This window comes from Fomitopsis serialis, assembly GCF_022376445.1.
Source record: "Fomitopsis serialis strain Sig1Antser10 chromosome Unknown B0H18scaffold_13, whole genome shotgun sequence".
Taxonomy (NCBI): domain Eukaryota; kingdom Fungi; phylum Basidiomycota; class Agaricomycetes; order Polyporales; family Fomitopsidaceae; genus Fomitopsis; species Fomitopsis serialis.
The window spans coordinates 131329-158723 of NW_025954973.1; the positions used below are offsets into that span (position 1 = coordinate 131329).

The window sequence follows — 27395 nt, forward strand, 5'->3', positions numbered from 1 at the left end:
GCATGTTTCCGCGCGTCAGGCAATGGCTCGCAACCACGCGCGTGCTGCTCGCCTCGGATCCTCAGCCACAGGATATGGTGGTTCTGCATGAAGTCATGAATCAGCGGTGCTTCGACACACTGAAAGAAGTAAAAGTAAAGATCACGCTATACGGCCTGCGGGATCGAGGCGACACCGAGGTGGACGACATTGGCCAAAAGGCTACGGCGGTGCTTCACAGCTTGTTTCGGCCGTGGTCTGACCATGGTATAGTCTGCATCTCCTGGCTGCGTGGGTGAGTAGATGGTACGTGTGAGCGAGCGTCTCTGTGTACACAGGTCGCCGTCTGACTTCATCTCACGTCATAGTTGATCAGCTGCAACTGTCGCTCTCAAAATGCGCGAACAGAGACGAACTGTCAGCGGCTTACCGCCGTTGGCCCGTTCGGACGAGAGGTCGTCAGCCACCGTTACACAGGGCCGTGTCGGTGGAAACACGCTTCTCGTTCGCCGGAGGTCATATCCCCTTGCCTTCCTCGTCATCGGAGCAGAATGCGAGCCTGTATGTCGTTCCACGCCCAGAAAAAACACTGGGACTATGATAACTAGCTACTGGAATGTTTTTGTGTTACAATACTTTCCGGCTCTATTGATGCCATTGAACGTCCTTGGGTTGAAACATTGACGCTCGGAATATTCTCGGCGCCACAAACCACTCGAAGTGTGTTGCTTGCGTGTTGCTCTTGACGCGTACGTCGACTGTGCGACTTGCTCCTCCGTCGATAGCGCACACATTGTCGTTACACAGTTTGCATGACTCCAGAGATGCAGGTTCGTGTTCGCTCAATCCCTCTCGTGAGCCTCAGCTGACGCGTTCGTCAGCGTCCTGCACGTCCTAGGGAAGCCGTGCCACGCAGACGAATACACGAGCGGCGGCAAGATGCCTCCCCACCCAGCACCTTGCCTCCTTCCCTCACAGATCGCATTCCACTTGAAGTCTTCGAACTCATCATCGACAAGATGGATAGACTCACATTGATCAACACGGCGCTGGTCTGTGCTAGGTGGTACCCTCGCGCTATGCGCAACCTTTACTACACTGTCTTGCTCCTTGACCGTACGAGTTTCGACCTTCTAGCGAGACAGTCCCGCAGATCTTCACGCGTCAAGAAATGGCTTGCGACCACGCATGAACTGGTCGCCGTAGACACCTACTCGCCCTTCCATGATCGATCCCAGGACAAACGGAGATATCTCCATGCGCTTCCGCTCGCCCTCGGCCGTGCAATGTCTGGTGTGCAAGTGCTGGAAGTGGGCGGGTTCCACCCATTCATGCGCCCCGACTCTTTGCGATCCCTGGAACAGTTCAACTCCGTCAGGTCGCTGGATTTAACTGACTGCGCGCTGAGCAACCTGTCGCAGCTACGGCGAATCATATCTTCCTTTCCGCAGCTTACAGACCTTGCGCTGCGCCAGAGGATCATCAGCCCGCGGCACCCTGACAGCCCTCAGGTGGCCGGCACACAACTGGAATATCATTCGCAGTCCGACATACGGATCCTGTGTCTTGTGATTCACGTGGACAGGTATCATGAGGAGTCGTACGAAGCCATCATCAACTGGCTGGTGTTTTCCGGAATCTGCACCTCCTTGAACGATTTGACCATCTCCTGGATTGACAAATCGTCGCTATGTGTCGCGTCGGTTGACGGGCTGCTCAATGCAGCTGGTCCATCTCTGCGTCGATACTCGGAGTCTGCTTCGGACTCAGGTCAGGACTATATTCGTGCCATCTGATGTTGACGTCGTTAACACCCATTTAGATCGCCATACCAGCCTCATACACAACACCGTCCTGCGTTCCTTCGACTTCACGCTTCTCACCCTCTTGAGGTACAGCGACCGCTCATTCCATAACCTGGCCAAAGCGGCGGATGAGCTCCATGGTGTCCTCTCCACAGTCCACAAGCTCGCGCACCTCGAGATTAGGTGCTGGATCAGGCCCGAAGACCACGACCCGAGCGATGATGAGGATCCACAACCTCGCTACTCGAACGGGCTTGAGCTCTACCTGCAGAGCCTGCACGAGCTCATGAGCCAACAGCACTTCAGCGCGCTGGAGGGTGTAAAGGTGCTAGTGGCCCAGCACGAGTGGCACGAGCGGAAAGAGGTAGAAGGGGACGAGGTCCGGGCGTGGCTCGTAGACGCGTTCTGTCGCTTGCTGCAGCCGTGGTCTGACCGCGGTCTGGTTACCTTCTCGTGGGATGTATGAGATGGACCGCATGTGGCGGATGTGCTCGGCCTTGTAGTAGGTAGGTGTGTAACTTCAGCATTAGTTGGCAATGGGTGACCGTGACCAAGATCCCGTTCGTCCATTTGATGTATCTTTGTGCGTGCTACTGACAGACCTGTATAGACTGCCCTCCCTCCCTATCACGAAGACATGCCATATCAACAAGCATACGACGAATGGTTTGACGAAGACATCTATCATGCCTTCACGACGCGCGCCCTTCCGACGGCCCTCTCCGCCCGCATTCTCGTCGAGGTCTTTGAACTCATCATCGACTGCCTGGACATGTCAAGCTTGACTACCGCGGGGCTGGTCTGTGCAGCGTGGTATTCCCGAGCTATGCACAACCTCTACTTCATCGTCGAGTTGCACGACCGCAAGGGCTTCGACCTGCTGTCCCAGCAGTGTCGCACGTCTCCGCGCGTCAGGCGATGGCTCGCGACCGCACGCCAGCTAATCGCTTCGGATCGCCCCAAGCTCCCTCCCGGGAAAGAAAGAAAGGACAGAAAGAACAGTTGCTTCCTGCACGCACTGCCTCTCGCCCTCGGTCATGTCCTATCCGGCGTACAGGTCCTCTCGATCACAAGGTTTCACCCGAATGCTACGCCCTTGCCTTTCTTCCTCGCGCTATCGCACTTCGAATCCGTCACGTCGCTGACGCTGCTGCACTGCAGACTGAGCAACATCTCACAACTGCGGCGGCTCGTCTGTGCGTTTCCCCGCCTCAAACACCTCCTGCTGAGCGAAAACATCCTCGCCCAGGAGTCTCCCGCCGGCCACGTATAAGAAGCCACGCACTTTCAGCCACCGTCCGACATACGCCTGCAGCGCCTCGAGATCTCTCGAGATCGGTCTGAACGACACGGGGACGTCGGCGACTATCATCGACTGGATCGAGCGCTCGGGGATCTGCACCTCCCTTGACCACCTGAGGTTTGGTCGCAAGACAACGACCCGCAGATATATCAGCAAGTCAACAGGCTCCTCGTAGCAGCCGGGCCATCCATGATTCGGTACAACGAAGAGTTCCGTTTCTCCAGTTGAGTCTCTCTGTCCCACTCCGCGAGAACCTCGCAATTAACAGGCGACATACGACAGACTGTTACGGCGATCTCGTGTACAATACCACCCTGCGGTTTTTGGAGTTCGAGCTGCCCGAGATCAGCCCATTGAGTCTGCCGCCTGCCGTCTGTCTGGAAGTCGCCGGGCACCTGCGCAGCGTCCTATCCACGGTCAGGGGCCGCCAGCTGGAGCACGTCGGGATCAGGACCGACTTCCCGTTTTACGAAAGCGAGCCGGAGGATCTATGCGGTGCGCCCGAGGACTTGAAGCTCGACCTGCGGGACCTGCACAAGATCCTTGGCGAGCCGCACTTCGACGCGCTGCAGGATGTCAAAGTAAAGGCGGTCATGCTTGGTCTGCAGGGCCAGACCAAGGAAGATACGGACTACATGTCCCAGAAGCTGGGGGATATGATTCACGGGTTGCTTCAGCCGTGGTCTGTACGCGGGATAGTCGACGTCTCAGTTGTGGGTTGAGATACGTATCCAATGATTCACTCACGTAGCCAGGGTAGGCAAGCCGACGCCGTGGTCGCTCGGAATGTACATATCGCATGTAGCCCGCCCATTGTACATGTATGCGTTGTCCCGTCATCGTTCCGACTCTACAGACGGCAGCAAATGCCACTTTTCTTGAATATCGAGACGCAGATGGGTGAGGCATACTACGCACCTGTTGTATGATATCTTGCATACTGTCCATAGATAGCGATGCCTAGTAGGTATTGCGTGTGACGGAAGGCGGCGACGACGCAGATATCACCGAGGAATGTCCATAGGGCACTCACATGCACAGCATGTTGAAGGGCTCAGATTGTCTGACGCATTGTCATGGAAGAAAACAAAAAGGGTGATGAAACTTAGACACTCACCAAAGGGTCGGAACGGTGTCGACATACATTCATAGTACGCTCTGCTTCAACCGTCCCTCAGGCTCGAGCCTCTCCACCTCCACTGTTGCCCCTTGATTTCTATCCGTCGCCCCTGGAGTTCTACGTGTTGGGCGTGTTCGGCGCATATATTTATACGCTCCCACGAGTCACCCTACTATGCCCGCTTCGCGTCATGTCATGGTCGTGAATACGCTTGCCAGTGCGTGAACTTCGCGAAGGTACATCGCTCCGAGACAGCCCGCCCAAGATGGCCAGGGGCAGACCATCGACGACAAGAAAGTTGTTCAAGCGAGCAGAATCAGAGAAATGAGTAGGTCGTGGCGGGTGCTGCTGAGTCTTGCAAGTCGCCGCGAAAGTCGTGAAGGTCCAGTCGCCTCGGTCTGATTCAGGACGGACATTTTGGCACCAATGTCTTCGAGCACATTTCAAAGGGCAAACCAGGAGGAACAGGACGTTGTGCACAGAGAGGTCGGGACGTTGTTGATGGTCGAAAGTAAGCCGCGCTACGGTCACGCCGCCGCGCTCGCCGCTTTTCGCGTGGTCGCCAATCCGTCTTTTGAACCACCTCCTCTGAGTCTCAGGTCCTCTCCCATCTTCGCGGTCTCGAGGCCCTTGACTATGCCTTCTGGTACAGGAATGCATTGACCACTATGCCAACTTGACTCAGCCGCTTCGCTGAGTAATCCATTCGACACTATGGTCTGCCTGCGGGAGACTAAAGGCGCTAAACCACGGCGGAAGTCTACAGGCAGCTTGGACGACCTCCCGGACTGCTTCTTCATCCACTGGATGCAGGGTCATTTTCGGAGGGCTTTCGAATATGAACTGCACTTATGTATTTCAGAACGTTCTATGTCGCCGGAATGGAATGGACGACCCGTGTTCGACCATCGCTTGCGGCTTACACGGTTCCGGATGACAGTGTGGAACGAGATAAGCAGAAGGAAAGGAAAGGTACATCGTGTATAACTTGAAGGCTTACGTTCGGGGAGGGGAGTGCTATTGACGACCTGGCCAACTGTTCGCGCGATCGTGAGTATGACCATGGACTCTGCTCGTATACAGGAGACAAACATGCCTCAAAAGCCAAGCATCGCACCGTATGCCAGTTTGTTGCTGGACGTAGTCTCCTCGAGATAAATTGACAAAATTACCCGCCACAGAACGTGATCTCTGGAAGCTCTGTGAGCTACCGGAGAAGCCCTGCGGGTGTACTATTGGCGTACGATTTGAGGTATGGAGCAATCTGTATAGAAGTCGCATTAGCATTCACCCTTCTGCGATGCACAGCGCGATACCTGAACCATCTGTACTTGACAGCTAACGGTAAAACGAGTGAGTTGTCGTTGTAGGATCGTACTGTCCCAATACGATCCGACCTCATTAAGGCCTCATTGCTGACGCTAGACCAAGGTCTATCTGGCCATACACAGAGGGTATCAGAGAATGAGTCGAAAGATCCAGTCGGTCTGGACATCCAGCTATGACGGACTGGTCACTCAATATCCGCCCATTCGCGCGTCGGCACTGAAATCCTTTGCTATACTGCAATATCTCCATCAGTGAGCGCATTGTATTCATTCTCGCAAAGGCGTGCATGACGGACCCTTGAAACTTAGCTTCAGTGGACCCTCGTAACATGCTGTCGCAGCTCGATATTTCTGTTCTTTCTGCATACCGAAACGCGTCTGGACCAAGCTACGTCTTAGTGGGACTCCCCTGACGGTCATTTCGGCGTGCTCACCCATACAATTGTACTCAATTGTCCCCTTTCTTGCAACCGAGTTGTCCATTGACAGCAGATCAGATCACGACCGGATCTCAGACATCCGTCACAACTTGAACCAATATCTGCCACCCTTCCATAGCCCAAGCTAAGAGACAGACAGATCAGCGCATAGTATCTCCAAAGGCGACGACGTACTAGCAGGCCTTCACGGATCCGCAGAAAACACCAGTTTGTTTAGGCCTCCTGTCCAGTCACTCTTCGTGCTGACGTCGACTATGTCCAGATCCGAGTCCTCTTGTACTCTGCATGCTCACTTGGTCCAAAAGGCGTCAGACTCAGAGGCGCGGAAGCGCGCTTGTCGTGGATTGTGGCTGCGACGAAAGTCAACACGCGCGCTTAGGGCCCGCCTCCATCCAACTCGAACTCTACTCCTTCCATTCGCTCTCATACCGCTAGTTCCCGACTCAGACAGTCTGACGCGCCCACTGTCACATTCCGGTAGCTCTCATAGAAGCATTCGCACCGTCGTGCTCGCTGTCGGAATTCCTGCCGCAATGTCCTCTCCAGTACCAATCGTCTCTGAATCTACGGTACGTGATTGTCTTATTGTCCTCTGCATTTATCTCACTGTCGAACGCCAGTCTTCCTCTTGCGACTTGGGCCGACACAATGACCTTTTGGCCGAAGACGACGCGTCAGCTGTCCCGCGAGTCCTCTTCAACGAGGACTTACTCGACAACATTGTTGGGTTCCTTCATCACTCCCAGTACACGGACGACCCAGTCTCTGTCGCACGCCTGGCTCGTACGTCGAGGCGCCTACAATACACGGCAACGCGCGCTTTATGGGCGACATTGGACTCGCTCGTGCCGCTTTTAAAGCTCATCCCAGGGCTCACTTGGAATCAACATCGGGAGGAAGGCGGTACTGTCCGTTGGGTACGTTTCTCAAATTCTTCATAAGGTCATAGTGGCAGTCTGTCTTACCATCTCGAGTTGTCCAGGACGTCGCAGAGGCTGCTACCACGCCCCCCGACGCTCTGGCCCTCAACACGACCCGATTCGAGTGCTACTCATCGCTTGTCAAGACCTTCATTTGGACGGATCAAGACCTGGCCGCTGAAGCGTTCTTCTTCTTCCTAAACGCCTTGTCGGAATTTGGCAAGCCGTGGCTTCCAGCCGTGCGCAAGTTTAAAGATCAATCGCGGGACTACCTCCCTCCGCTAGTGGTCTTTGGTGCGCCGACCCTGCAGTCACTGTTGGTCAACGGCTTCATCACAAAGGAGGAGAGCTTACTGGATTTGCTCGAGGAGCTGCCAGAGCGATGCGCTGGCCTCCAGCAGATACACCTTATGTGCACAACCGACGCAATGTGGTCGTCGGTCAACTCCGACTTCTACCCTAATGTCACGACATTCCTCGTCAGAGGGATTGATGGGGCTTCGCTGATGGGTCTGCGTCACCTGCGCACGATTGTACCAATTGGATGGGAGGGCATGTCCTGTCTTGCACACATGCCGCAGCTTGAGCAACTCGAGATGTTTCTGTTCGATCTAGACTTCGACGGGCTCGACGTCCAGCTGCTCCCCGCTAACCCCTTTCCGAGTCTGACTCGGGTATGGCTCCACATGTTGGAGCTGGATGATGGGTTCGTGGAACTCATTGACAATATTCACTCCGTCCACTTGAACATTTTGCAAATACAAATCGCGCACAAGGCCCCGGATGTCGCTACCACACGCAAGTTCTTCGAATCCGTGGCCCGTAGTGCGTTCTCCCGCAACCTTACGAAACTCTGCTTCTTGGTACAGTCAACGACGCAGACGGAGGCGAATCCCCAGAGTTTGCAGCCGCCAACATCGTCTATACACACGCTCCAGCCGCTCCTGCTACTCGACCTAGAAGTCTTATCCATCGAGGTGCCCCGAATCTTCCTGTACAGCGAAGACATTGACGATATGGCAGCGGCATGGCCCCGTCTCCAGGGCATCAAGATTCGTCAGACTTGGCACATCGTGGCGCCTGTGGAGGTGCACGCATTATTGGCGTTCGCCGACTGCTGCTACCTGGAGGAGATAGACTTTGATGTGGGTATGGACGATGTGCCGTATGAACTGGATCATCATCCCCGGCCGTTGACCTCGGTGAGATATCAATCGTGCCGCATTGTATGCCGAACCAAGGCAACGTATTACTACTGCGTCGCATATCTCGACCGCCTGTACCCGTACGCTACAACACAGGAGGCATTGGACAAGTTATGGGAGTACTTCGACCAGCTTGACTCTGCCCAAGCCGATGAACACTCATCATCGCTCGTCGCTGGCCCCAGCGACGATGGCTACTTCGAAATATTCGTTCCCGACTGACTGCTATCCTCGACCTCATGTAGTCAAGCCGTATCATGACTTATGTCTCCATACTGATCAATGTATCATATCTGGCTGTATATATGATGCGACTCCACTACTTTCGTGTAGCTATGCTGTGACATCAGATCCTTTGTCCGTTTAGTACTTACGATTTTACGAGTGCAGCAATCGATACGACTGCCACAGGCTTTCCGAAAAGTTTGGTGACTTGTGAGTGGTCAGCCGTGCACGATTGTGCCCACTGCCTGCCTTGTACTACTTCCAGTGCGGCTGCCAGTGAAGCCTCGAAGGGCGTTGATATCGACCTCAGCGTCCATGTCATGATCAGCGAAGGCATCGGGTCTGAATGCTTAGACTCCGGTAGGCAAACCACACTGGCAACTGCCACTTCTTTGACGGTAGCTGGGAGGACGATCGCATCAGCCCTCAAGCTGACGCTTCAAGCTTCAAGTCGTACCCAAGGCCTGAACGTTTGAACAATGGTATACATTACTAAGTCACTATGGAATGTACAGAACTATCAGATACATCTACAACCAAGCATTTCAGTTGCAAGATACATGTCATGGAGAGATAGAAGTTAAACGGTAAGAAGTCCTTGTGCTACATCGGCGGCCTGAGGTTGAGCAGACTGCTCACTCGGAATTCTTGCTATGTACGCGAACAGCTCTTCTTCATCTTCCTGAGTCGACGTGTTCGGAAACATAACCATCAAATACGCCCGCACGTAATAGGTGCCGATTTCAGTCGGGCAGAGATCGCGGCAGTGGTGTCTTTTCACTGACGACGTCGACGTAGGAGATCCGCGGTGAACAAACTTTCGCTCATCGTCCGAAAGCCCCACGTCAAAGCCTATCTCCTCCAAGTCTGGGCACTTCACCACAAAATGCGATAGGGCTTGGACCCCGACGGGGAGCTCACCATCCCAGGTCTGATGGATTCGGATGCTCTGGAGGCGTGGCCAGGCGGACGCCAGAGCCTCGATGTCTTCGTCGCGCAGGAGGATCCGGGGAAATGCGATGGACAGTCGGCGGAGGTTTTGGAGTCCTAGAAGTGGTCGCAGAGTGTGTACAGAGGATGTCGGCGGATGTATGCTTGGACTTTTCATGGACTGCGTGGCCTCGTCCACCTCAAAGTATAAGGTTGTAAGGGCGCCGGCGAACGGACTGCGCACCAGCCTTTCGAAAAACTTGCGCGTCGCCGTGACGTCCGGCGCAGCACCTACAATTGTCATTTCCAGGTCAGACAGGCAGACAGAATGGATGCTGTCAAGGAGATGCATGGCTGCGGCATCGAGCTGATGCAACGCGAGCCACAGTTGAGTGAGGCTAGGGAAGGAATTGGGAAGAAGTCGCTCGAATTCTGTCGTCTCCCGCTCCACCGACAGACACACGTCGACCACTTCGAGCCGGGGAAGCCGAGCCAGGAGGACAACATCCTCCCAGACAATGGCAGAAGTCATGCGCAAGACTCGCAGACCCATCAGTGATCTCTCACTGACACCCATACGGAGAAAGTTGCTGAACTCCGAGTAGAAGGTGCGGGATTTGCTGAGCCATGGGATGTCAGTCTGCTCCGACTCGGAGTCTGAGTCCGGATCCGGCTCTAGCATGTGCAGCTCCCGGAGTTTCGGACAACGTGATGGTAGTTCCTTGAAGATGTTCGCCAAGGTCTTCTCTTTGGCCAGAGTGGGAGTCAAGCAGAGATCCACCAAGGTAGGCGCGCCGAACACCGCCAACGGAGGGACGTCCTCGAGAGACTGGTCAGTGAATACTTGTAGTACGGGAAGCCACGGCTTGTCGAGTGAGGACAACGTCTTCACGAAAAACTTCAACGTTTCAGAGGTTATGTCTTCGCCTGTCCATGCGAAGTGTTTGATGTAGCGCGAATAGCGCTCGAATTTCACGGTGTCGACGGCCTGACTCAGGGCCTCGGAGCTGGGTCGGGAGGCATCGGCCTCCTGTGGAACCAAGGCGATGAGACGTGCTGTCCATGATGCCGCCAGAGAAATATAAGAGACATACCCAACGCATTTCATCGCCCTCCTCGCGGCATTGCTTCCAGGTGAACCCTGGTATGAGCTTGAGGAGCGGTACCAGCGAGTCCATGTCTCGCCATAGGACACGACATGCAGTGGGGTGAAGCCGGCGTGACGACCGAGCGAGGCAAGCAACAGAACTCGGATCATACAGGCCCTCGGCACCGTAAAGAAATCGTACAATGATTTCGAAGAGGTCCGGATTGAATAGCACTTGATACATGGCGGACGTCTTGTATTTTGCCAAGAAGTCGTCCGGATGGGTGGGGTAGCGAGAGGAAGACTAGCCATCCGGGGTCAGACGACTTCATGTGGCAGAACAGTCGTAACTTACCGTGATATCAGAGGCGCGCAGCCTTGCTTGAGAGGCCATTGTGACAGTAGGAGTATCTAGGATAAGCGGGATGGAGGAATCAATCAGATGTTCTGGAATAATGCGTTGCGGCGATAGTATTGCGCGTCAGGCTGTCCAGGGACTAGCAGGGCACGGTAGGAAAGTGAGTACCGAGAGCAGCGATCGGGTTGGACAGAAGTGGGCCACAAACAAGCGCCGATGTTGACTTTCCTCGTAGCCACCTCTGCAGCTCGTGGTTCCGGGCCTCCGCCGGGTTTGAGACCCAGCGAGCGTGTACAGTACAGATGCACGGCTATTTTGGAATATCTGCACGGCCTGGACTGGGTCAGCGTGCGCCATGCCAGTGATTGGATGGGCTGTGTGGGCGCACCTGTTTGTTCGCCCAATCTGGCAGTTTTCTGGAAACTTTGGCGTTGCCTTAGATACGCCGGGGCGGCGGTCGCGGCCACATTGCGGTCGTTGTGTAGACCTCGAGACTATGACGATGCAGTCGATTGGTTTCGTCGGCCTGTAGCTAACTATGTGCCAACTGGTTCCGACACTCAGGTTGCTGCGACTGCGATAACAGATGCAACGGGGAGTGCGTACGCAGGTGCGTCAACGACTGGCATGATGCCGACACATGACTTGGATGCGCTCAAAACAGTCCCAGTGTACCTCAAAAATCGAGTTGATTCTTCAGCGACATTCACGACACCATGACGATGAACGAGGGGATAAAGAGCGCTAGGTGGGTAAGAGCCGACGTCAATTACGTGAGCTCCACGAACTTGGCCATGGTGAATGATTATCGCGCAACGGATGCTTACCTCCTCCCGTAGTACAGCTATTTGGCTTTGCGACAGACAATGCGCCGGCGAGGCACTGTCAATTCTATCTTCATTATTATCAAACGCATTGTTACGGAGGAACTGGAATACCTATCAGGTACGCCTGTCTTGCTTTTCCGAGCATCCAGCCTTAGTTTCGGCGGACCTCGTCCTATGCAATAGGCATCGTTGGAAACGTCCATGTATTCACGACGTTGTTCAATTGCTTGACTCTCCGTGACGAGAGACTGAGATCCTGCTTAGTCTCATGTCCAAGCTGAGCTCCGATTTGTCTGCGACTTTGATTCACTTACGGAGACAGTACAAGACTCGTGATGACGACAGGACAATCATTGCATACATCCATCATTCTTCAACCTAGTACAAACCTGAGGAGGCTATGTTGAGAGTAACAGTGAAGATGCCACGTCATTTATGGACATGGACAGTTCTGTGCGCATTCTGTCAGTATCACACCTCTCGCCGTCACGGTCCACCGCATGCATACTGGAACTCACTTTTCGCATTACTCCTTGCCCTCTGTCCATCTTTTCCTATTGTTTCGCTATCAAACGCTGCCGACGCTCACCATCCAGTGGGCCGAAATGCTGCCCGGTGTTACAGTAATGTCATCTTCAGCTTCAAGTCGCATCACAGCGCGCAAGGCTCTTCAAATCGAAACTCACTGCAAACTTGGAATGCTCGCGGCGGAGATGGGACTGCAACAATACCATTACTCGTCGTGCTGGGATGGAACAGCTGATACATACTAAGTGCTCTGAGACCCGATTGGGCCGAAGCCTGAACGCGGCTGGTGGCGGTGACGCGCACGCGTGCGGCTTTCTTTGCAGGTACCTCCTCCTCCCCTCCTCCTCTCGGCTTGCAGAAGGCGGGGCACTCTGTTGCTCGCAAAGTCCCTGTCTCTTCCATCTGACAGGAGGCTGAGTAGACTCCGATGTACGTACATTATGGTTGCTCAATGTCAATTCTAGCGACGAGTCGCCGCCGACAACCTGTGGCGTCAGTCCCTCCAGCGAGAGCTAACTTCGCTCATCCATACTCATCTTGGGCCACCTGGATCACCCCATGGCTGGTCTGAGTGGACTGGCAGAGAACTTGCGCAGCATCCTCTCCGAGTCCCGTTTCGAAAACAGCACATTGGGGTTACGTCCGCCCGCGCCCTCCTCCTCCGCGCCGCCCCGAGGCGCTCAATTCGCAGGACGCGCACGCCACGAGAGCATGATCTTGACGTGCTGAAGAATATGAGGTAGGGTTGAACATAGACAACACACGGGATCGGATAGAGAGCATAGTACGGGTGAGCAATACTTCTCGCCTTTCTCACTTGGCTCTAATCAGTCTCGCCGTGGATTACATAGTCGACTTGAATGTTCGCTCGCGACATCACGATTCGTCATGACTCTGCGGTGTGACCCATCCATGTGAGTGGGTCTTCTATGAGTGCGGTCAGGCTGCGTCGCACTTCATTTCTAGCTGGGTTAGGTAGCTGCTGATGTTCGAGGCGTGCTCCTGTCATAAGCGGCCGCCCTCAGGCTCCACTCAGAGAGATTGTGCCTGCTTGTGTTGCTGAAGCGACTAAGACTAACGCTTGACTAGGAACAATGCCCATGGCCGATTTGAGGAGGAGGCTATCTTAATCTCGCATGCCCAAGCCAGGGGGGGGTAACAAGTATGATTACGCATAGGTGTGGTTTACATAGCACTGCGGGGCGTTAACAGTAGTGCCGTATGGTGTACACATTGGTCCTTGAGCTTGAGCGGTCATATACGCATTAATGCATTGTCTATAAACAGAAATACGTGAACTGTTGGCATATTGAAACATAACGCGCACGACCCCCGAGTCCGTGAATCAGCAAGGACGGACATCCAATTACTCATCATCCCATTCTCGCCATCGTCTCACTCGTCGGTCCGATTCCAGGGTCGGCTTTACCACAGCATTCGGGAAAATAAACTTCAAATAAGCCAGGACCTCGTCTTGGGACAGCTGCCTGTAGACGCAGCAAGTAACCTTCCTGACTGACGCCGAGCGCAACGGCATGTCCTCGGGAGAGTAGTAAGGCGGCGAAGGAATAAAGTCGCCATTGACGTCGAATGCTATGGACTTCAGATTGGGCGACAACGCTGCGAATGCGCATAACCCGTCGACGTCGGCAGGGGACACCGCGTTGGAGAATTGTAGGATGCTGATTTTCCTGAGCTGGGGCCAAGCCAGTGATAGCTCCCTGAAGTCGTCCGGGTACCTGAGGCAGATCCTGGGCACCATCAAGGATAGCGAAGCCAAAGACGGCAGCTGCAGTAGCGGACCTAGGGTACGCATCGACATTGAAATCCCAGGGACACATTCATCCCACTCGTCGGGAAGTATATGCCACCAGACCTCGAACCGGAGCCGCTCGAGGCCGTCCCGGAATGTGCCAAGCGCTACGCGCTCAAAGAACCGACGAATCTGTGGTTCCTTCGGGGGTGTTTCTGTGACCTCCACGTCAAGACTTTCCAGCCCCGGGCAGTCTATGCCACCTAGCAGACGGTCCATCAAGTCATCCAGTTCGAAGAGTTCGAGCTTCAAGTGAATGAGGCTCTGGAAAGCGCCTTCCGGGAGCGGGGGTTCGGGGTACTCGGGCGGCGCGCACACCGTGGCGTCGAGAGTTTCGAGCCTCGGCATCTGTGCGAGCAGGAAGACGTCGTCCCAAGTGAGCGTGATGCACGTGGTGAGGTGTCGCAGTGTCGAGCTGCCCGAGGGGCCGTTGAGCATATCGTAGAAGAATTGATTGCATGCGGGGAAGATGTCTGGAGAATATGTGATGTGTGTGCAGTTCTGCCGCCGCGTTGGGTGCTTGATGACGACGCGCTCAAGTTCTGGGCACAGCACCGGCAGATCTTCGAGTATGCGCAGCAACATGGGTTGCTCGATGTCAGAAGCAGTTATGGAGATATCCTTCAACGTCGGTGCTCCGAAATACACGGAGGAGGGAGCGTGGGGACATGTCGATGTTCGTGCCACTTGAAGACATGGATATTGGTCATCCAGAATGAAACAGACCCTTCCAACGCTTTGGCGAAAAAAATCAACGTCGACGGAGTCACGTCTTCGTTTGTTTCCCAGGCGAAGTCCTTGATGAATGTTGCGCATCGCTGAAATGCCGATGTATCGAGCACGAGCGACGCCGGGTCACTGGTGGGAGCATGAACATGCTAATGTATCGGGCATCAACACATAACGCCGGTACACAAGGATTGCACTAGACGTACCCAAAGCTGTGTGTCTCGCTCAATGTGGATCGACCAACGCAATCCCGGGATCGTCTTGAACAGCGGGACGAGCGACGTCATCTTCTCCCATAGGAACCGCATGGCGGCATACGTGAATTGTGACGAAGTCCTCGCCAGGCGGGCGACGGAGGCACGGTCGCATGTGCCTCGGTAAAGCAGGCTGCGTACGACGACCTCGAATAGGTCGTCGTTGAATAAGACGCGGTACACCGCGGAAGATTCGTAGAGGGTGGCAATATTGTTAGCTTGGGTCAAGGCGTTCGTGGGCTATTGCAGCATAAGTAGTCAGACCACGTTACCGTGCCCAGCACCGACGACTTACCATGTTTTCAAAGGCAGTCAGGGCTGCAGAAGACATTGTGATCGGGAATGCAGGGCGCGTGTACTGAATTCGAGAGTGCTGCAGCGTCGTTGCTGCCGGTCAAATGGCAGAGGTCGTCGAAGCAGGTAGGGTATGAGAACGAGTGGTAGCAGAGTTCAGGCTGAGCGGGGGTAGGCCACAACTAAGCGCGCGTTGTTGGCTTTCGTCGCAGCCACGGTCCACGACCACGCGACTCCGAGCCTCCGACAGATCTGAAATCCAGCGACTATGCAGCGTACAAGGGACTGCCAGTTTACGGCTGTCGTCGAGGTCAGCGTGCACGTTGATTGGTTAGGCTGCTTGGACGCACCTATTTGTTCTCTGGATTCGGAAGGCACGCGCGTATGCTACCGTCTGGGCTCTCGGACATGCCCCGTCGGACTCTCGTCGGTGTCCAAGTTCCAGGCCTTGACTATGGGACAAGAAGTTGGCTGTCGATACACCGCCGACACTGACCTCGCCGTTGCGTCTATCCTGCCTGCTGGTCTCTTCTCTTCGACGTGCTGCGAGCACGGCTTGCCATCATTGGTCGCCATTGGTACTATACCGCGGCAATAGCGGGACAAGCGCGACACGGTGAAGGTGGAAGATGCGCCGACGATGTATATTACCCTGGTACAAGTGAGTACGGCTAAGCAGTCATCGGCGCACCTTGCTCATGCTTCCCTTTCTTCACTGGAGATTCACGGGTAACCGAGGGACGACGAACTTTAGGCAGCTAGTCGACGGTTCTGGAAAGATGTGCCAGTACGCGGTTGTGCCGTCTGTGCGTAGATCAACTTCATGCTCTATACGATACACGCTCACCAGCGTACTCGGACAAGACACATAGCGATGGACTAAACCGCTCATGCGGAGGCAAAGCAGGTATTGACGTATGTCTGTTCTGATAAAATGCCCGTCGACATCGCTGTAGCATTCTCAAGCGCCCCTACTTCATGCGAGCGTGTCGGTACCATCCGGAAGGACAGCGTTTTCACTCCATATCTCGGTGCGCATTGCGCGCGTGCCAACGCTAGACGCGTGTTGAAATGCACTGCTTGCACATCGATCCGCGACGCCATCGCCGCCCAAGGTTCGAAACAGCACACCCCGGGTGCGTATAGGTCCAGGACGGCGATACTATGTCAGAACCCGAACGCTGACATGGATGTTAGATCATCATGTTTACCATGCCTTAAGTCGAGTGAAATGTGCGCATACACTCACAAAACGTTCGTGTTTCCTCAACGCCTTCCGCAAGCAACGGCGTACACTGAACTGGGATGTCGGGCTATCTCAGCGCGTTGCTGCCTTACTCGCTTATTTGTCACCATTCCGCGTACGGGGCATACTTGCTAGCCTACGTTGACGATGTAGACTCACATCACACTGCAGTCTCCGACTTGTAATGTGTATCCACAACCTCCTTGCAGAGACGTTCAACACTCAAACGACAGAGACTCAAAGATGGCACATACATATAACATACACTGGAGCTAGAGCGACAACCGACCCAGAGGGAAGTGCGTGCAATACGGACTAAGGTGCGGAATGAGTCAACCCAGACTCGACGGGGCGCGGTAGCTCTGTGTTGTCCACGGTCTGTCAGGACGAGTTTATCTTCTGAACACGAGACTCTGCTTACCTGACACTGCATCGCTGTGTTTCCTCTCCACCTCTCGCCTCTTCCCGAGGCCCGCCATCCAGCTTGGAACATGAATGGGTGACGGCGCTACTCAGTAGGGCCAGGCTCCTTCATCCTCTCGTGCGGGATCCGACGACTCAATCACATAAAGTTTGTTGTGATTGGAACCTTGAGATGCTCACCAGATACGTATAGAGCGTAATCTGCGGAGAGCAAACTCGAGTTTCCGGAAACCTAGTCACCGAGCGGGGAGCTTTGGCAATATGACGAGGAGACCTCTCGCGATGTGACGAACAACCCAGAGGAGATATGCATCGCCCATATCATGATTATTGAGTACAGGTATGCAATGGACCTCTAGCAACGAGGACGTTGTGGTCGAAAATGCAAGGGGGAGGGACAACGCTCCCGAAGCGCGACAACGTGACTTGCTGCTACTTGCTCTCAACCATCACTCTGACGATGAGTCGGCCGCCAAATTTCAGCAGAATCGACTCGCCGGGTAGCTCCAGCATTGTCGTCTACTGCTACAATCGAAGACACTCCTCAGCGGGCAATATCCACGTTCACTAGCGCAATATCTCCTGTGTAATCGCGCGCGCTGTCGTGCACGAGGTCCTGCGGTTCAAGTACTATAGTGCCACAGATGGATGTCGAAACCGACCTCAAGTCTCTGCTGCAGACAATGAGGATGAGCTGTCACCGTATGTGGAGGAAGCGAAGGCTTCACTGAGAAGGGTCACAATGGCAGGGGTCGTCCGGTCACCTAGGTGAGTTTGTCTGTCTTGTGGTGCCTCCGTCCTGGGAATAACACGATTCAAGTTCAGGAGGATGTGGATGGATATGGCCCGGCCTGTCTGCATTTTGCGAACACAGTGTTCTCTCAGTTGCGCCCATACAACTGTCGAGTGCGTCATGCAACGCTCGGCTGTCGTATATCGGGCTCTGAACGGAAGAGAGAAAACGCGCCCTGCTCTGTATGTTCACGGATGAGTCACTATTGGGATGTATTTGACAACCCGGGACGTCGGTGAGCATATGTAGCCTATGCTCTCGTTGACAACTTCACAACTCAGCAGAGAACAGTGTTCGAGAGTCCCTGTCTTATTTATCATCGAGTACTGGCCGCTGTCTTCTTAGGTGCTACGGCCCTATGATCCGCAACTGTCCAGCGAACGCGCAACGACGTGCTGCTTCATTATACCTCAATGTACTAACCTCTTGGCGGCGAGACTCATCCAGGTTTACGTTCTCACCAATTCTACAACGTTTCAGTTGTAGTCATCATTAACATACATTGCCCAAGCTCATGCAGTGCTTCTGCAGCGAGAGCGAAGCTGAGGAGGTAGAGTACATGTGATCCGCACGCTTGCGCGGGCCCGTCCGTTTGCCTCCGCCAGCGTTGGTCGCCTCATCTTGCCTTCGCGACGTGTATTAAACTCAGAAGCACTAGGTGACGCTACAGCTGGGCAGAGTGAGCAACACCTTTGTGCTCAAGCGTGCCGTGCGAATGGGGTGTTGCTGAACATACGCAGATTCATCATGTTTTCACTTGAAAGCCGAGGGTCGCCGCGGGCGGGATGTCTCAGGCCAATCGCTACGTTTGCAGATCTGAATTTGTATCACGGCGCGTATGCTCGCATTCGAGCCGCAGACCCGGCGTAGGCTCATAGGCCATAAGTTACCTGTGGTGAGTATGCAAGTTCGAAATAATGACCAGAAACGAAGAGACTCACTCTAATTCTCCAACGTTCTGCGTGCAGTGTCAGCCTGGGCTGAGCTTGCACTAGCGTTCCCGCACATCCCGATTCCCCAGAAGGCGAGCGGTCAGTTTTGTCACGGCACCGCATTGGCACCGCATGCCCTACCATGTAGCGCGCAGGAGATCCCGCCTGATGGCAGTGCTAGCAAGGTGCTGAAGCGCTGATCCTTTCTACATGGACTCCCAAGACGCTAGGCGACCGGACATGATCGTCTTGCGATGGTCCGGAAATCCATCGGATCCGGAGACATGTGAGTCGCGAGCGCGTCAGCTAGGGGTCAACGATAGCGGCATTCAATACTCATATTAATAACGCCTGCGTGTTGTTCGTCCTCCTCCTCGACGCGTCCCCGAGGACGCGGCGGACCATATCATGGCTAGCCTCGAGTTCCTGCTCGGAACGACCATCGGATGCGGCCTCGTCGGGGCGATGTTGTCACAGTTGTACGTCCGCCTTGTCTTTCGGAGTGTCTTCCCGGTTCGCTGACTCCGCAGCTGATCTTCTTTCCGGATTCAAAGTCTGTACGGACTGTCTCTCGCTCAAGCCGTGTACTACTTCTGGGTGTATCCCGATGACCCGAGACATTTGAAGGGCCTGGTGCGTACAGATTGATCGTGGAAAGAAGATCTGCGCGAGCTCATCTTATGCGTAGGTAGCATGCTGGTTGTCAGTGTAGGTTTTAGCATCCACTTCGATGACCTGACTGTTGGCCGACAGACTGTTGGACACCGTGAAGGAGGCGATAGCGCTGCAGGTACGTGCATATCTGACCAGTGTGTGCACATATTGACGTTACTGTCTGTGTAGGTCCTTTTCGAGGACCTGATCGCCAACCACGCCAACCTCGAAAGTATAGCACATCTCTCCATGTAAGCACTATTCGCGAGATGTAGCATATAGCCGCTCACGCTCTTCACTCAGAGCTTATGGGGTACGTTCTCACTTCTCGCACATCCTGAGGGGCGCGGCTGAAGTAAAGCTTCACCAAGGCGCAGAATGTTCTAGGAGTACGTGGGTACTAGCACGTGCTTCCGTTCTGAGATACTCACCGCGCGCAGTGGATACTTGTGTTCTCAGTACAGTGGTGAGCGACAGCGAATACCTATAATTCGATTGACGGTATGCTGACGCTGACGATACCGCAGCTTCTACATCAACAACATGAAACATAGTGAGTCTGCTTGTTGAGTTCGTAAAGTTCATTCACCGACGTATTTCGTCACAGTTCTACGATATCACAAACGTCGTCGACTCATCATAGGTGTCGCCGTGAGTCTCTTCTAAACGCCGCAAAACTGCCACGCTTACGCTGTTCAGATCGTGCTAGCAATCTTAACCCTTCGTGAGTTACCATCGGATCTGCTTATACATCTCACTAAATCCGCGACGAAGTTGCTGGGTCCGCAAGTAGGTGTCTTGCGACAATTTAGGCAAACGGAGACCATTGACCTTGCTACTTACACCCTCAGTCATCGACTACGCTATGTAAGTTTCACCTCGCCGCGTATCACAACACCTGCTCACACCCCCAACCCCCAAGCTACTACAAAGGGAGGTTCAACAAGATGGTGGGCTGTCCCATTCTCCCTTCATCCCCGACGCGCGACTCATCCATTATTCCATGATCAGTCCTTGGTGGCCCTAGCCCCGCCAGGCATCATCATCCTCACGGACGTCTACATCACATTTGTCCTATGCTATACGTTATATGCCGCCAAATCAGGCCTGCGTAGCCCGTGAGTACACGTCCGTCAGAAGCCCGTTCAAGCATCGATACACATATCACGTAGAACAGAGCACTCGTCAACCGATTGATCAAGTACAGCGCCGACCGCGGCATCATCCTATGGTGAGCACCTGCACACAATCCCCGGGACGTAGTCGTCTTATGTGGGCTTCCGCAGCATGGTGCAACTCGTGGCCCTCGCGACTGTGCGTGCGGTTCACTCTGTTCTCCGTGACGGGTGCAGGGACGCTGACGCGTGCGTGTGGCAGTACATCTACGACATCCACTCCGGCTCGACGAACATCACCGCAGTCGTCTACTTCGCCGAAGTGAACGGTGAGCGCCTCTTCAGTCCTTTCCCAGCCACTTGCTGACTTGATATCTAACTACAGTATACTGCAACACCGGGATGGCAGTGTGAGTCCATCGACCGGGCGGAACGCACCCGCTCACGTCAGCTCTGTCAACGCAGGCTGAACATGCGCAAGCACGTCCGGGAATCGCTGAACGACCAGTACTCTGTGAGATCATGCCTATGACCCGACCGCAAGGCCCCGTGGATAGTAACAACACCTCGAGGTATGCATATTCGATCTCTGCGGTTCCGGCGTGACTGACATACGTACGCTTTCAGCGGCTCTGACGACACCGCACTGGCCACGCCGCGAACACCACCGTCCGCAGCGATCGCACGTCAAAGTATGATTCGTCGCATCGACAATCTATGGCGGTGACTGTGCACATCGTCGGCCATGCCCGCTAGAGACGCGTGTATGCGCGCAGTGCCCGTATCGCTGATAGGCTCGTCGACGCCTTCAGCCGGCCCGGCCAGCGCCACTTCACCCTACATGCCCGCTGGAACGACTGATGTCGAGGTCTATTCCGTGTTATCATCATCTGAATGCGAGTACCGTTGTTATGCATTTACAAGCAGTACACATATGCTACGTCAGACAATGGATCATGAAACGTCGGTGCCTAGTGACCTCAGGCCCTGCCACATCCCGCGAACAAGCCGCCAGCGAGTCCGATGCCAGCCAGGATGGAACCGCCTACAGTCTTCTTCACCGGATCCACCCAGGGCGCGCCCTTCATGCCCGCGCGCTGGAGGTGCGAAAACCAACTGCCCTTCGGGATGTATGCGCCGTAGAAGCGGCGCTGAGCCCAAGCTGCCGCGGAACCTGCGCAGCCAACGACGTGAGCATACTGTGTTCTTGTACGAGATAGGACAGCTGGTCCGTACCTGCAACGGGGCCCTCAGGCGACATCCCAAAGAGCCTGAATAGAGGGCGGAGGAACCACGACTCGGGGATAATGAGCATGACGCTGGAGACAATCAACGTCTCGAACAAGACCGGGTGTTGTTCCGCCAAGTCCCCTGGTAAGGCGTGAGATCGCAACATAGGATACGGACGTATGGACTGGACCGACCGATAGTGACAATGATATCCTCGACATGCTTCATGATCGGGTCGAGATGTATCCGAAGTTCCTTCTCCGACATCCCATGTTGCACGCCCAACTTGATGAAGGCCTCTTCTGCTTTGCGAACAACCAGGGAAACGTTGCCTCTGCGCTCTGCATGGTTGGGCGCCTGGTCAGGTGGGGGGAACTGCTCCTTCAACTGCTCGAGGAGGTCCGCGAACACCTTCTCGATGTTGTGCTGAATCTCGTCAAAGGGCTTGTTTGCAGTTTGTGCAATGACCTCTTTGAGGTCTTCCGTATCAGCGATGACTACTTGGACAGCATATTGGAAATGGCGTAGCTGGGCGACGGTGGTCGCGTCAGCCTTTTGTGCAGCTTCGTGGATGAGGGAAGCCGCGTAGTCCTGAGAACGATGGCCAAGCGATTGTGCACGGTCCCAGAATTGTTGTGGCGTTCCGAGCTTGCCTAGACGACGATTGACATCGGAAATCGCCTCTGTGATGCCACTGAGTAGATGCTGATACTAAACGGACGCAAACGTACTGTTCATGCCATCGTGCGCCTTATCAACAGCACCTTTGATTCCATGGAATATATTCCTGTAATCATTGGTCAGTGGCTCCCGACGACTCGTTAAGATGAAAAAGAGACACTTGCCTACCGAAGTTTGCTGTGGTCAGCGCTGAAACAGGTTCAGCGCCAAGGAGGACGACAGTGCTAAGGAGCGCGAACCAAGCTGAGGCGAATACGACTCGCATGATGGTGGATGGGGACAGAAGGAGGCCTCGCGCTCGCCGCGCCCTTTAATATGGGCGAGCGGGCGTTGAGGACTGCACAAAGGAAGCTCATGTCGACGGAACCTTATTTCCACGGACAACGGAAGCAGCTCACCTTCCTGATACAGACAACACACCTAGGTGTGGCGTGCTCTGTGAAGGTATTTCGGCTGCGCGGCTCAATGGACTCAACCTCGACCGCATGACCGCCCAGCGGCGTGCACGGGAAGTCCACTGGGCTGCTGCGCCCTGTAGGTTGCCTGGCACCTCTGCTCATAAGTGATCTGAACATGACATATTAGATTCGGAAATCGCGCCATACACTAAGACTCTAATTCCCGTGGTAGGGGTTCTCACTCGACGGCTTACTGATATACACGCTCTTCTTAGGGCCATGTAATCGCTTCGCAGAGTCCGGTTGGTCCGCAGTGATATATGGTCTCGGTCGAATGCTCCCAGCGACCGAAAGCTGCGCGGTGCAGATACGAGAACCAGCTCCCCTTTGTGACGGTTCCGCCATAGAATGTGCGCTGGGTCCAGGTCGCCAAGGAACCACCTATTGACGGTTCAACGAAGTGAGCATGGCATGCCCTGGTACAATCACATCGAGATAGTGAAGATATTGCCTCGTACCTTTGGCAGGACCTTTAGGAGCGAAGCCGAAGAATCGGAGCAATGGGCGAAGGAACCAGGCTTCGGGGATGATGATCATGACACCAGAGACGAGCAAAGTCTTGAGCAAGTACGGGTGTTGTTCCGCCAGATCACCTGGCAAGGGTTCAATGTGAGATCACAAGGATATGAAACAAAAATATGACAATGTAAACGGACCGATGGCAACGACGACGTCTTCGACGTGCTTCATAATTGGGGCAAGACGCATCTTGAGTTGCTCCTCCGATATCCCGTGTTCCACGCCAAACTTGATGAGGGACTCCTCTATGATGTTGACGACCAGTGTCACATTGCCCTCCCGCTCTGCGTGGCTCAGCGCATGATCAGGCGGAGGGAACCGGTCTTTCAGATCCTCCAAGATGTTCGCCAGGGTCTTCTCTATACCGCGCCGGACATTATCGAACGATTCATCGGGGACTTGTGCGATGATCAGCTCTTTCAGGTCGCCTGTGTCATGGACAATAACTTCCATCGTGCTTTGAATATCGTAAAGTCGAGCAGCAGTAGTCGGGTCCTCCTTCTGTGCAGCCTCGTGGATCAAGAAACCTGCGTAATCCTGGCCGCGCCGACCAAGCGACAGTGCGTCTTGCCAGAATCGATTCGGGGTCAAAGGGCCAAAGGAGTCAAGCACGACATCTGCGACATCGTTTACAGTTCAGTAGGCACTGACAGACGGGTATCATGTGGACGTAAGCGCACCATTTATGACATCTTGCGCTTTGTGTACGGCATCTTTGAGTTCACGGAAGATACTCCTGCGATCCAGCGTCAGCAACGAAGAACAGTACTGGTCTCTACGACTCACTTTGCAAAGTTGGCTGTGGTTGACGCTGAGACTGGCTCTGGGCTGACAAAAGCCGTCAACAGAACCGTGGTGAGGAACGCGAACCACGCTGAAGCGAACACAATTTTCATGATGGTGGGACAAGAGCACGATCCTCGTCCGACCCTCGCCACGCCTCTTTATGTAAACGGTACATCGGCGTCTAGAGACGCACTGAAGAAGGGTCGTGATGACAGAACCTTGTATCCACGAACAAGGAGAATCTTCTTACGGAACAACACCCCTGCATGTTGCGGCACTGCCGTCACGGCTATTCGGTCCTTGGATCCAATCGAGACAGCGCATGACTTCGATGCACAGAGATTAGGATGACATTACGGTAATTTTGTACAAGTCAAGGCTCGATGTCCTGTTAACTGGGACATATACGCTGTCGTCCCCAACATGAGCATGTCTCGCGTGAGAGGAACGTAACGACGCACCTATGCTATGCCATATGGACCATATCGTCAGACGCAGACGTCGTCGACGTTCTCGAAATGCACATCCTGCTTGCCACACTCCGCTCTGAATCGACGCCATTCATGACTCCGGGCCCTTTCGGGAGGCGCAGCATTCGCGGAGTGGGAGGGTAGCCTCTCGGCGTTGAGAGGAATGACGGTCCTGATAGCTGCATCTCGTACATATCAGCACATAAACGCGATCAGGTTACGCAACAACATGCCTCGTTCACGTTTCTGCAAGACGTCTTGCCACTTGATGCCCCTGCTCCCGTGTCAGCGAGGCGACACAACACCGAAGCAGCGACAACCACCCACATATGTTGGTCGAAGCCCGGACACTTAGAGATACCGGCGATGTCCATCCGCTCGATCGGGTCCTCTGAGAGCATCTGAGAACCGTCAAGACATGCCGATGCAGAAAGAACAAGATAGGCGTACCCCTCGTACTAGATCAACCAGGTAACTGCATGCGCCTTCGGCATCTGCCATATGCGACAACGCATCATCGCGCGATCCGCCTACGTTAGCCTTCGTACAGGAATTAACACCTCCAAAAAGCTGGGCGCAACGCTTTAACGCCTGAGACGACATGAGATGGCTGACGAGAACGTACCTCGCCGGTGAGCAGCTCGCTGACGACGACGCCCAAGGACCATATATCCACCGACTGGTCATACTCCGGCTCGACGCCATTGCTGTCAGGGAGCAACTCCGGCGCGGCGTAGTTCTGGGTGAAGACCACCTCGTCGAATACGAACCGTCTCCGCAGCTTCCCGTCCTTCAGCTGCCTGCACGAGTTGAAGTCCGCGATCGCACAGTGCCCGTCGCTGCCGACGAGGACGTTGGCTGGCTTCAGGTCGTGGTGCACGAGTCCCTGCGTATGGAGCCAGTTAAGGCCCAGGACCTACGTAGAGTGAGCTTTGCGACGCCTGCACGGCTCAGGCTAGTCGCGCTTACCAACTCTGCGGTGACAAGCCACACTTCTCTGTGGCTCAGCAGGCCCAGGTACTGCTCCAGGGTGCCGCCAGCGTAGTATTTCTGTGAATCGTAAGCTGATGTTTCAAAAATACGCGCTTGAAACTCGCACCGTTAGGATATGCAGGTCGCCGAAAGGCGTCAGCCAGTCACGCCGCGTGCACCCCATGTAAGGCTCCAGGAGGAACTTCTGGGGGGCCTCGCTGAGCATGCGCAAGATCTTGACCTCGGTGACGACACCACGATACTCCAAGGGAAGTGACGAGTCGGTAACTCGTACGACCTTCATCGCAACGTCTTGTTCTTGCATAACGTCCCGGACCAAGAACACCTTGCCGGAGCCTCCCTCGCCGACGATACCGCGTACGGCGAGCCTCTTGCTGCCATCTGAGCCACCCTTCGAAGTAGAGGAGCTCCAGGACGGGATTGAGCCCAAGTCTGATGGTTGGTCCGAGCATGCCAGGGGAGTATCACTTTTAGACACGGAGAAGGTGAGTATACGAGCGGTATGAAGGAACACTGGCTTACCCTCCTGACAACGTCGACGACTCACCTAGCCCGTCAGACGTCCTTGGCGCTTCTACACTGGGAACGGCCACCATCATTGACTCCGTAGGCCTCGGAGGCTCCTTCCGCTTCCCGGGCTGCCTAAGCAATCTTAGAACTCGCCCTTCGCCGAATAGCAGAACCGCTCACCTCGCCTTGTTTTTACGAGCCGGGCCTATGTTGGGCGCGCGCGCGAGGGCGGATATCCACGACCGGCGCACGCTGGTGCGCTGGGAGCCGGCCTGAGCGGTCACGGACAGCCTTGAGATGGGGATGTGATCCGGCGTCCATTCGCAGACATAGACGGAGGAGAGGTCGCTTGCCGAGTGGAATTCTTCGTCGTCGGGTCCCCTGGGCGAGCAGGGTCGTGCGATGCGTCGAAGGAGACGCTTAAGATCAAGCATTTCGAAGGTGAGTAGGTTGGAGAGTTGGGTGAGGCGTCGTGTTCGCACCTGCTATTTAACTGCAACTGCTTCGCCACTGATCTGCTCGAGCCTCAATACGCCGCTCGAGCGATGACCTTGAAAGGGAATGATCTGGTGAGATGAGAGATGAGTGGCAGACGTGCGAGGCTCATCATATCGCCCGTTCGAAGAAAGCGCAAGGCGTTGAGTTGCGATGCGATCTTGTTGTGCAATAAACCTCGAGGCGACTGTCGCCACAGGAAGGTGTTGTTCAAGGTCGCCACTGGTGGCGCAGAATAAGTACGGAGACTAACCAATCAGACCAATCGCCTCACTTCTCCGAGGCCGCGTCTTGTGCGGCGTCGATGATCTCGACAAGTGATGGCTCTAGTAGCTTTGAGTCTCGACCTTCGCCCTATCGCGGGAGACGGATAGCTCGACTTTCTTTAAATGCGAAAAGTACGCGGCTTCCCCAGAGAACGAACTGTGGCACATCGGGTTCTACTGTAGGTTCGAAAGCTATTGCGGTTGGGGCTATACAGCAGCGGCGCAGACTAACTTATCAGTAGAAGGACTCACCAGCGGAACGTGGCGGACTACTCTTAGCCACTAATGGGCTGGGCACGTAGATGATCGTGTTGAAAAGGTTCACTGTCACGGCTTCGCAGATCGCGCTATCAGACGAGTAGTTTCACTGGGAGGTCTTCTGGATCAGAAGAGCACGAAACGGATCCTCAAGAACCTAGGAAATCACCGATGCTATATCTTTGTCGAATTATCCGATACATGGTGATGTTGCCTTCAGTGAAGAAAGCTCAATCTCGCATTGCGGTAAAACTGAACATTGCACGCAGGGTGCGTGGCAAAATGTAACTATGTGTGTACGGAGGAGAGTGATAGATGTGTTTCATACTCACCGACGCCTGCAACCCTCCTACAACCCTCCTACGATAACATGGGGGCTTCATACCTTCCTCCGAGTCATGAGGGTCATTGGTATGCGCCC

The 27395-nt window shown here is 54.6% G+C and overlaps 10 protein-coding genes across 10 annotated transcripts; 5 read left to right on the top strand and 5 right to left on the bottom strand.

The window, feature by feature from the left end:
* Nucleotides 1-860: 860 nt before the first annotated feature.
* On the top strand, nucleotides 861-2098 carry B0H18DRAFT_83952 (uncharacterized protein). Its single transcript, XM_048039481.1, has one exon. It carries the CDS (start codon nucleotides 999-1001, stop codon nucleotides 1773-1775), a length of 777 nt encoding a protein of 258 aa, XP_047896669.1. The 5' UTR covers nucleotides 861-998; the 3' UTR covers nucleotides 1776-2098.
* Nucleotides 2099-3316, top strand: B0H18DRAFT_83951 (uncharacterized protein). The gene has a single exon (XM_048039480.1). The coding sequence runs from the start codon at nucleotides 2422-2424 to the stop codon at nucleotides 3055-3057; it is 636 nt and encodes a 211-aa protein (XP_047896670.1). The 5' UTR covers nucleotides 2099-2421; the 3' UTR covers nucleotides 3058-3316.
* Nucleotides 3317-6296: 2980 nt separating this feature from the next.
* On the top strand, nucleotides 6297-8336 carry B0H18DRAFT_1208798 (uncharacterized protein). Its single transcript, XM_048036287.1, has 3 exons — nucleotides 6297-6544; nucleotides 6596-6892; nucleotides 6958-8336. The coding sequence occupies exons 1-3, from the start codon at nucleotides 6509-6511 to the stop codon at nucleotides 8320-8322; spliced, it is 1698 nt and encodes a 565-aa protein (XP_047896671.1). The 5' UTR covers nucleotides 6297-6508; the 3' UTR covers nucleotides 8323-8336.
* A 485-nt stretch (nucleotides 8337-8821) lies between these two features.
* On the bottom strand, nucleotides 8822-10879 carry B0H18DRAFT_1208799 (uncharacterized protein). The gene is made up of 3 exons (XM_048036288.1): nucleotides 10698-10879; nucleotides 10350-10646; nucleotides 8822-10285 (listed from the first exon to the last, which is right to left on the bottom strand). The coding sequence occupies exons 1-3, from the start codon at nucleotides 10734-10736 to the stop codon at nucleotides 8906-8908; spliced, it is 1716 nt and encodes a 571-aa protein (XP_047896672.1). The 5' UTR covers nucleotides 10737-10879; the 3' UTR covers nucleotides 8822-8905.
* A 2067-nt stretch (nucleotides 10880-12946) lies between these two features.
* Nucleotides 12947-15049, bottom strand: B0H18DRAFT_84077 (uncharacterized protein). Its single transcript, XM_048039492.1, has 2 exons — nucleotides 14804-15049; nucleotides 12947-14746 (listed from the first exon to the last, which is right to left on the bottom strand). The coding sequence occupies exon 2, from the start codon at nucleotides 14682-14684 to the stop codon at nucleotides 13422-13424; it is 1263 nt and encodes a 420-aa protein (XP_047896673.1). The 5' UTR covers nucleotides 14685-14746; nucleotides 14804-15049; the 3' UTR covers nucleotides 12947-13421.
* Nucleotides 15050-16179: 1130 nt separating this feature from the next.
* Nucleotides 16180-16618, top strand: B0H18DRAFT_989347 (uncharacterized protein). The gene is made up of 2 exons (XM_048044949.1): nucleotides 16180-16281; nucleotides 16343-16618. Exons 1-2 carry the CDS (start codon nucleotides 16217-16219, stop codon nucleotides 16524-16526), a joined length of 249 nt encoding a protein of 82 aa, XP_047896674.1. The 5' UTR covers nucleotides 16180-16216; the 3' UTR covers nucleotides 16527-16618.
* A 2329-nt stretch (nucleotides 16619-18947) lies between these two features.
* On the top strand, nucleotides 18948-21035 carry B0H18DRAFT_1116255 (uncharacterized protein; the record flags this gene model as incomplete). Its single annotated transcript, XM_048033399.1, has 21 exons — nucleotides 18948-19018; nucleotides 19094-19172; nucleotides 19228-19241; nucleotides 19293-19329; nucleotides 19383-19444; nucleotides 19497-19506; nucleotides 19565-19582; nucleotides 19634-19659; nucleotides 19721-19746; nucleotides 19801-19844; nucleotides 19893-19917; nucleotides 19968-19982; nucleotides 20045-20060; nucleotides 20116-20143; nucleotides 20205-20311; nucleotides 20371-20424; nucleotides 20480-20507; nucleotides 20571-20637; nucleotides 20694-20716; nucleotides 20774-20880; nucleotides 20936-21035. The coding sequence occupies 21 exons, from the start codon at nucleotides 18948-18950 to the stop codon at nucleotides 21033-21035; spliced, it is 957 nt and encodes a 318-aa protein (XP_047896675.1).
* On the bottom strand, nucleotides 20990-22685 carry B0H18DRAFT_84191 (uncharacterized protein). The gene is made up of 6 exons (XM_048039502.1): nucleotides 22618-22685; nucleotides 22384-22556; nucleotides 22270-22325; nucleotides 21733-22221; nucleotides 21545-21679; nucleotides 20990-21482 (listed from the first exon to the last, which is right to left on the bottom strand). The coding sequence occupies exons 2-6, from the start codon at nucleotides 22482-22484 to the stop codon at nucleotides 21289-21291; spliced, it is 975 nt and encodes a 324-aa protein (XP_047896676.1). The 5' UTR covers nucleotides 22485-22556; nucleotides 22618-22685; the 3' UTR covers nucleotides 20990-21288.
* A 100-nt stretch (nucleotides 22686-22785) lies between these two features.
* Nucleotides 22786-24109, bottom strand: B0H18DRAFT_989370 (uncharacterized protein). The gene is made up of 5 exons (XM_048044950.1): nucleotides 23983-24109; nucleotides 23877-23932; nucleotides 23334-23813; nucleotides 23136-23270; nucleotides 22786-23058 (listed from the first exon to the last, which is right to left on the bottom strand). Exons 1-5 carry the CDS (start codon nucleotides 24090-24092, stop codon nucleotides 22889-22891), a joined length of 951 nt encoding a protein of 316 aa, XP_047896677.1. The 5' UTR covers nucleotides 24093-24109; the 3' UTR covers nucleotides 22786-22888.
* Nucleotides 24110-24267: 158 nt separating this feature from the next.
* On the bottom strand, nucleotides 24268-26316 carry B0H18DRAFT_84281 (kinase-like domain-containing protein). The gene is made up of 9 exons (XM_048039515.1): nucleotides 26136-26316; nucleotides 25968-26087; nucleotides 25552-25912; nucleotides 25422-25502; nucleotides 25078-25368; nucleotides 24903-25022; nucleotides 24686-24853; nucleotides 24444-24631; nucleotides 24268-24391 (listed from the first exon to the last, which is right to left on the bottom strand). Exons 2-8 carry the CDS (start codon nucleotides 26042-26044, stop codon nucleotides 24449-24451), a joined length of 1281 nt encoding a protein of 426 aa, XP_047896678.1. The 5' UTR covers nucleotides 26045-26087; nucleotides 26136-26316; the 3' UTR covers nucleotides 24268-24391; nucleotides 24444-24448.
* Nucleotides 26317-27395: the final 1079 nt, after the last annotated feature.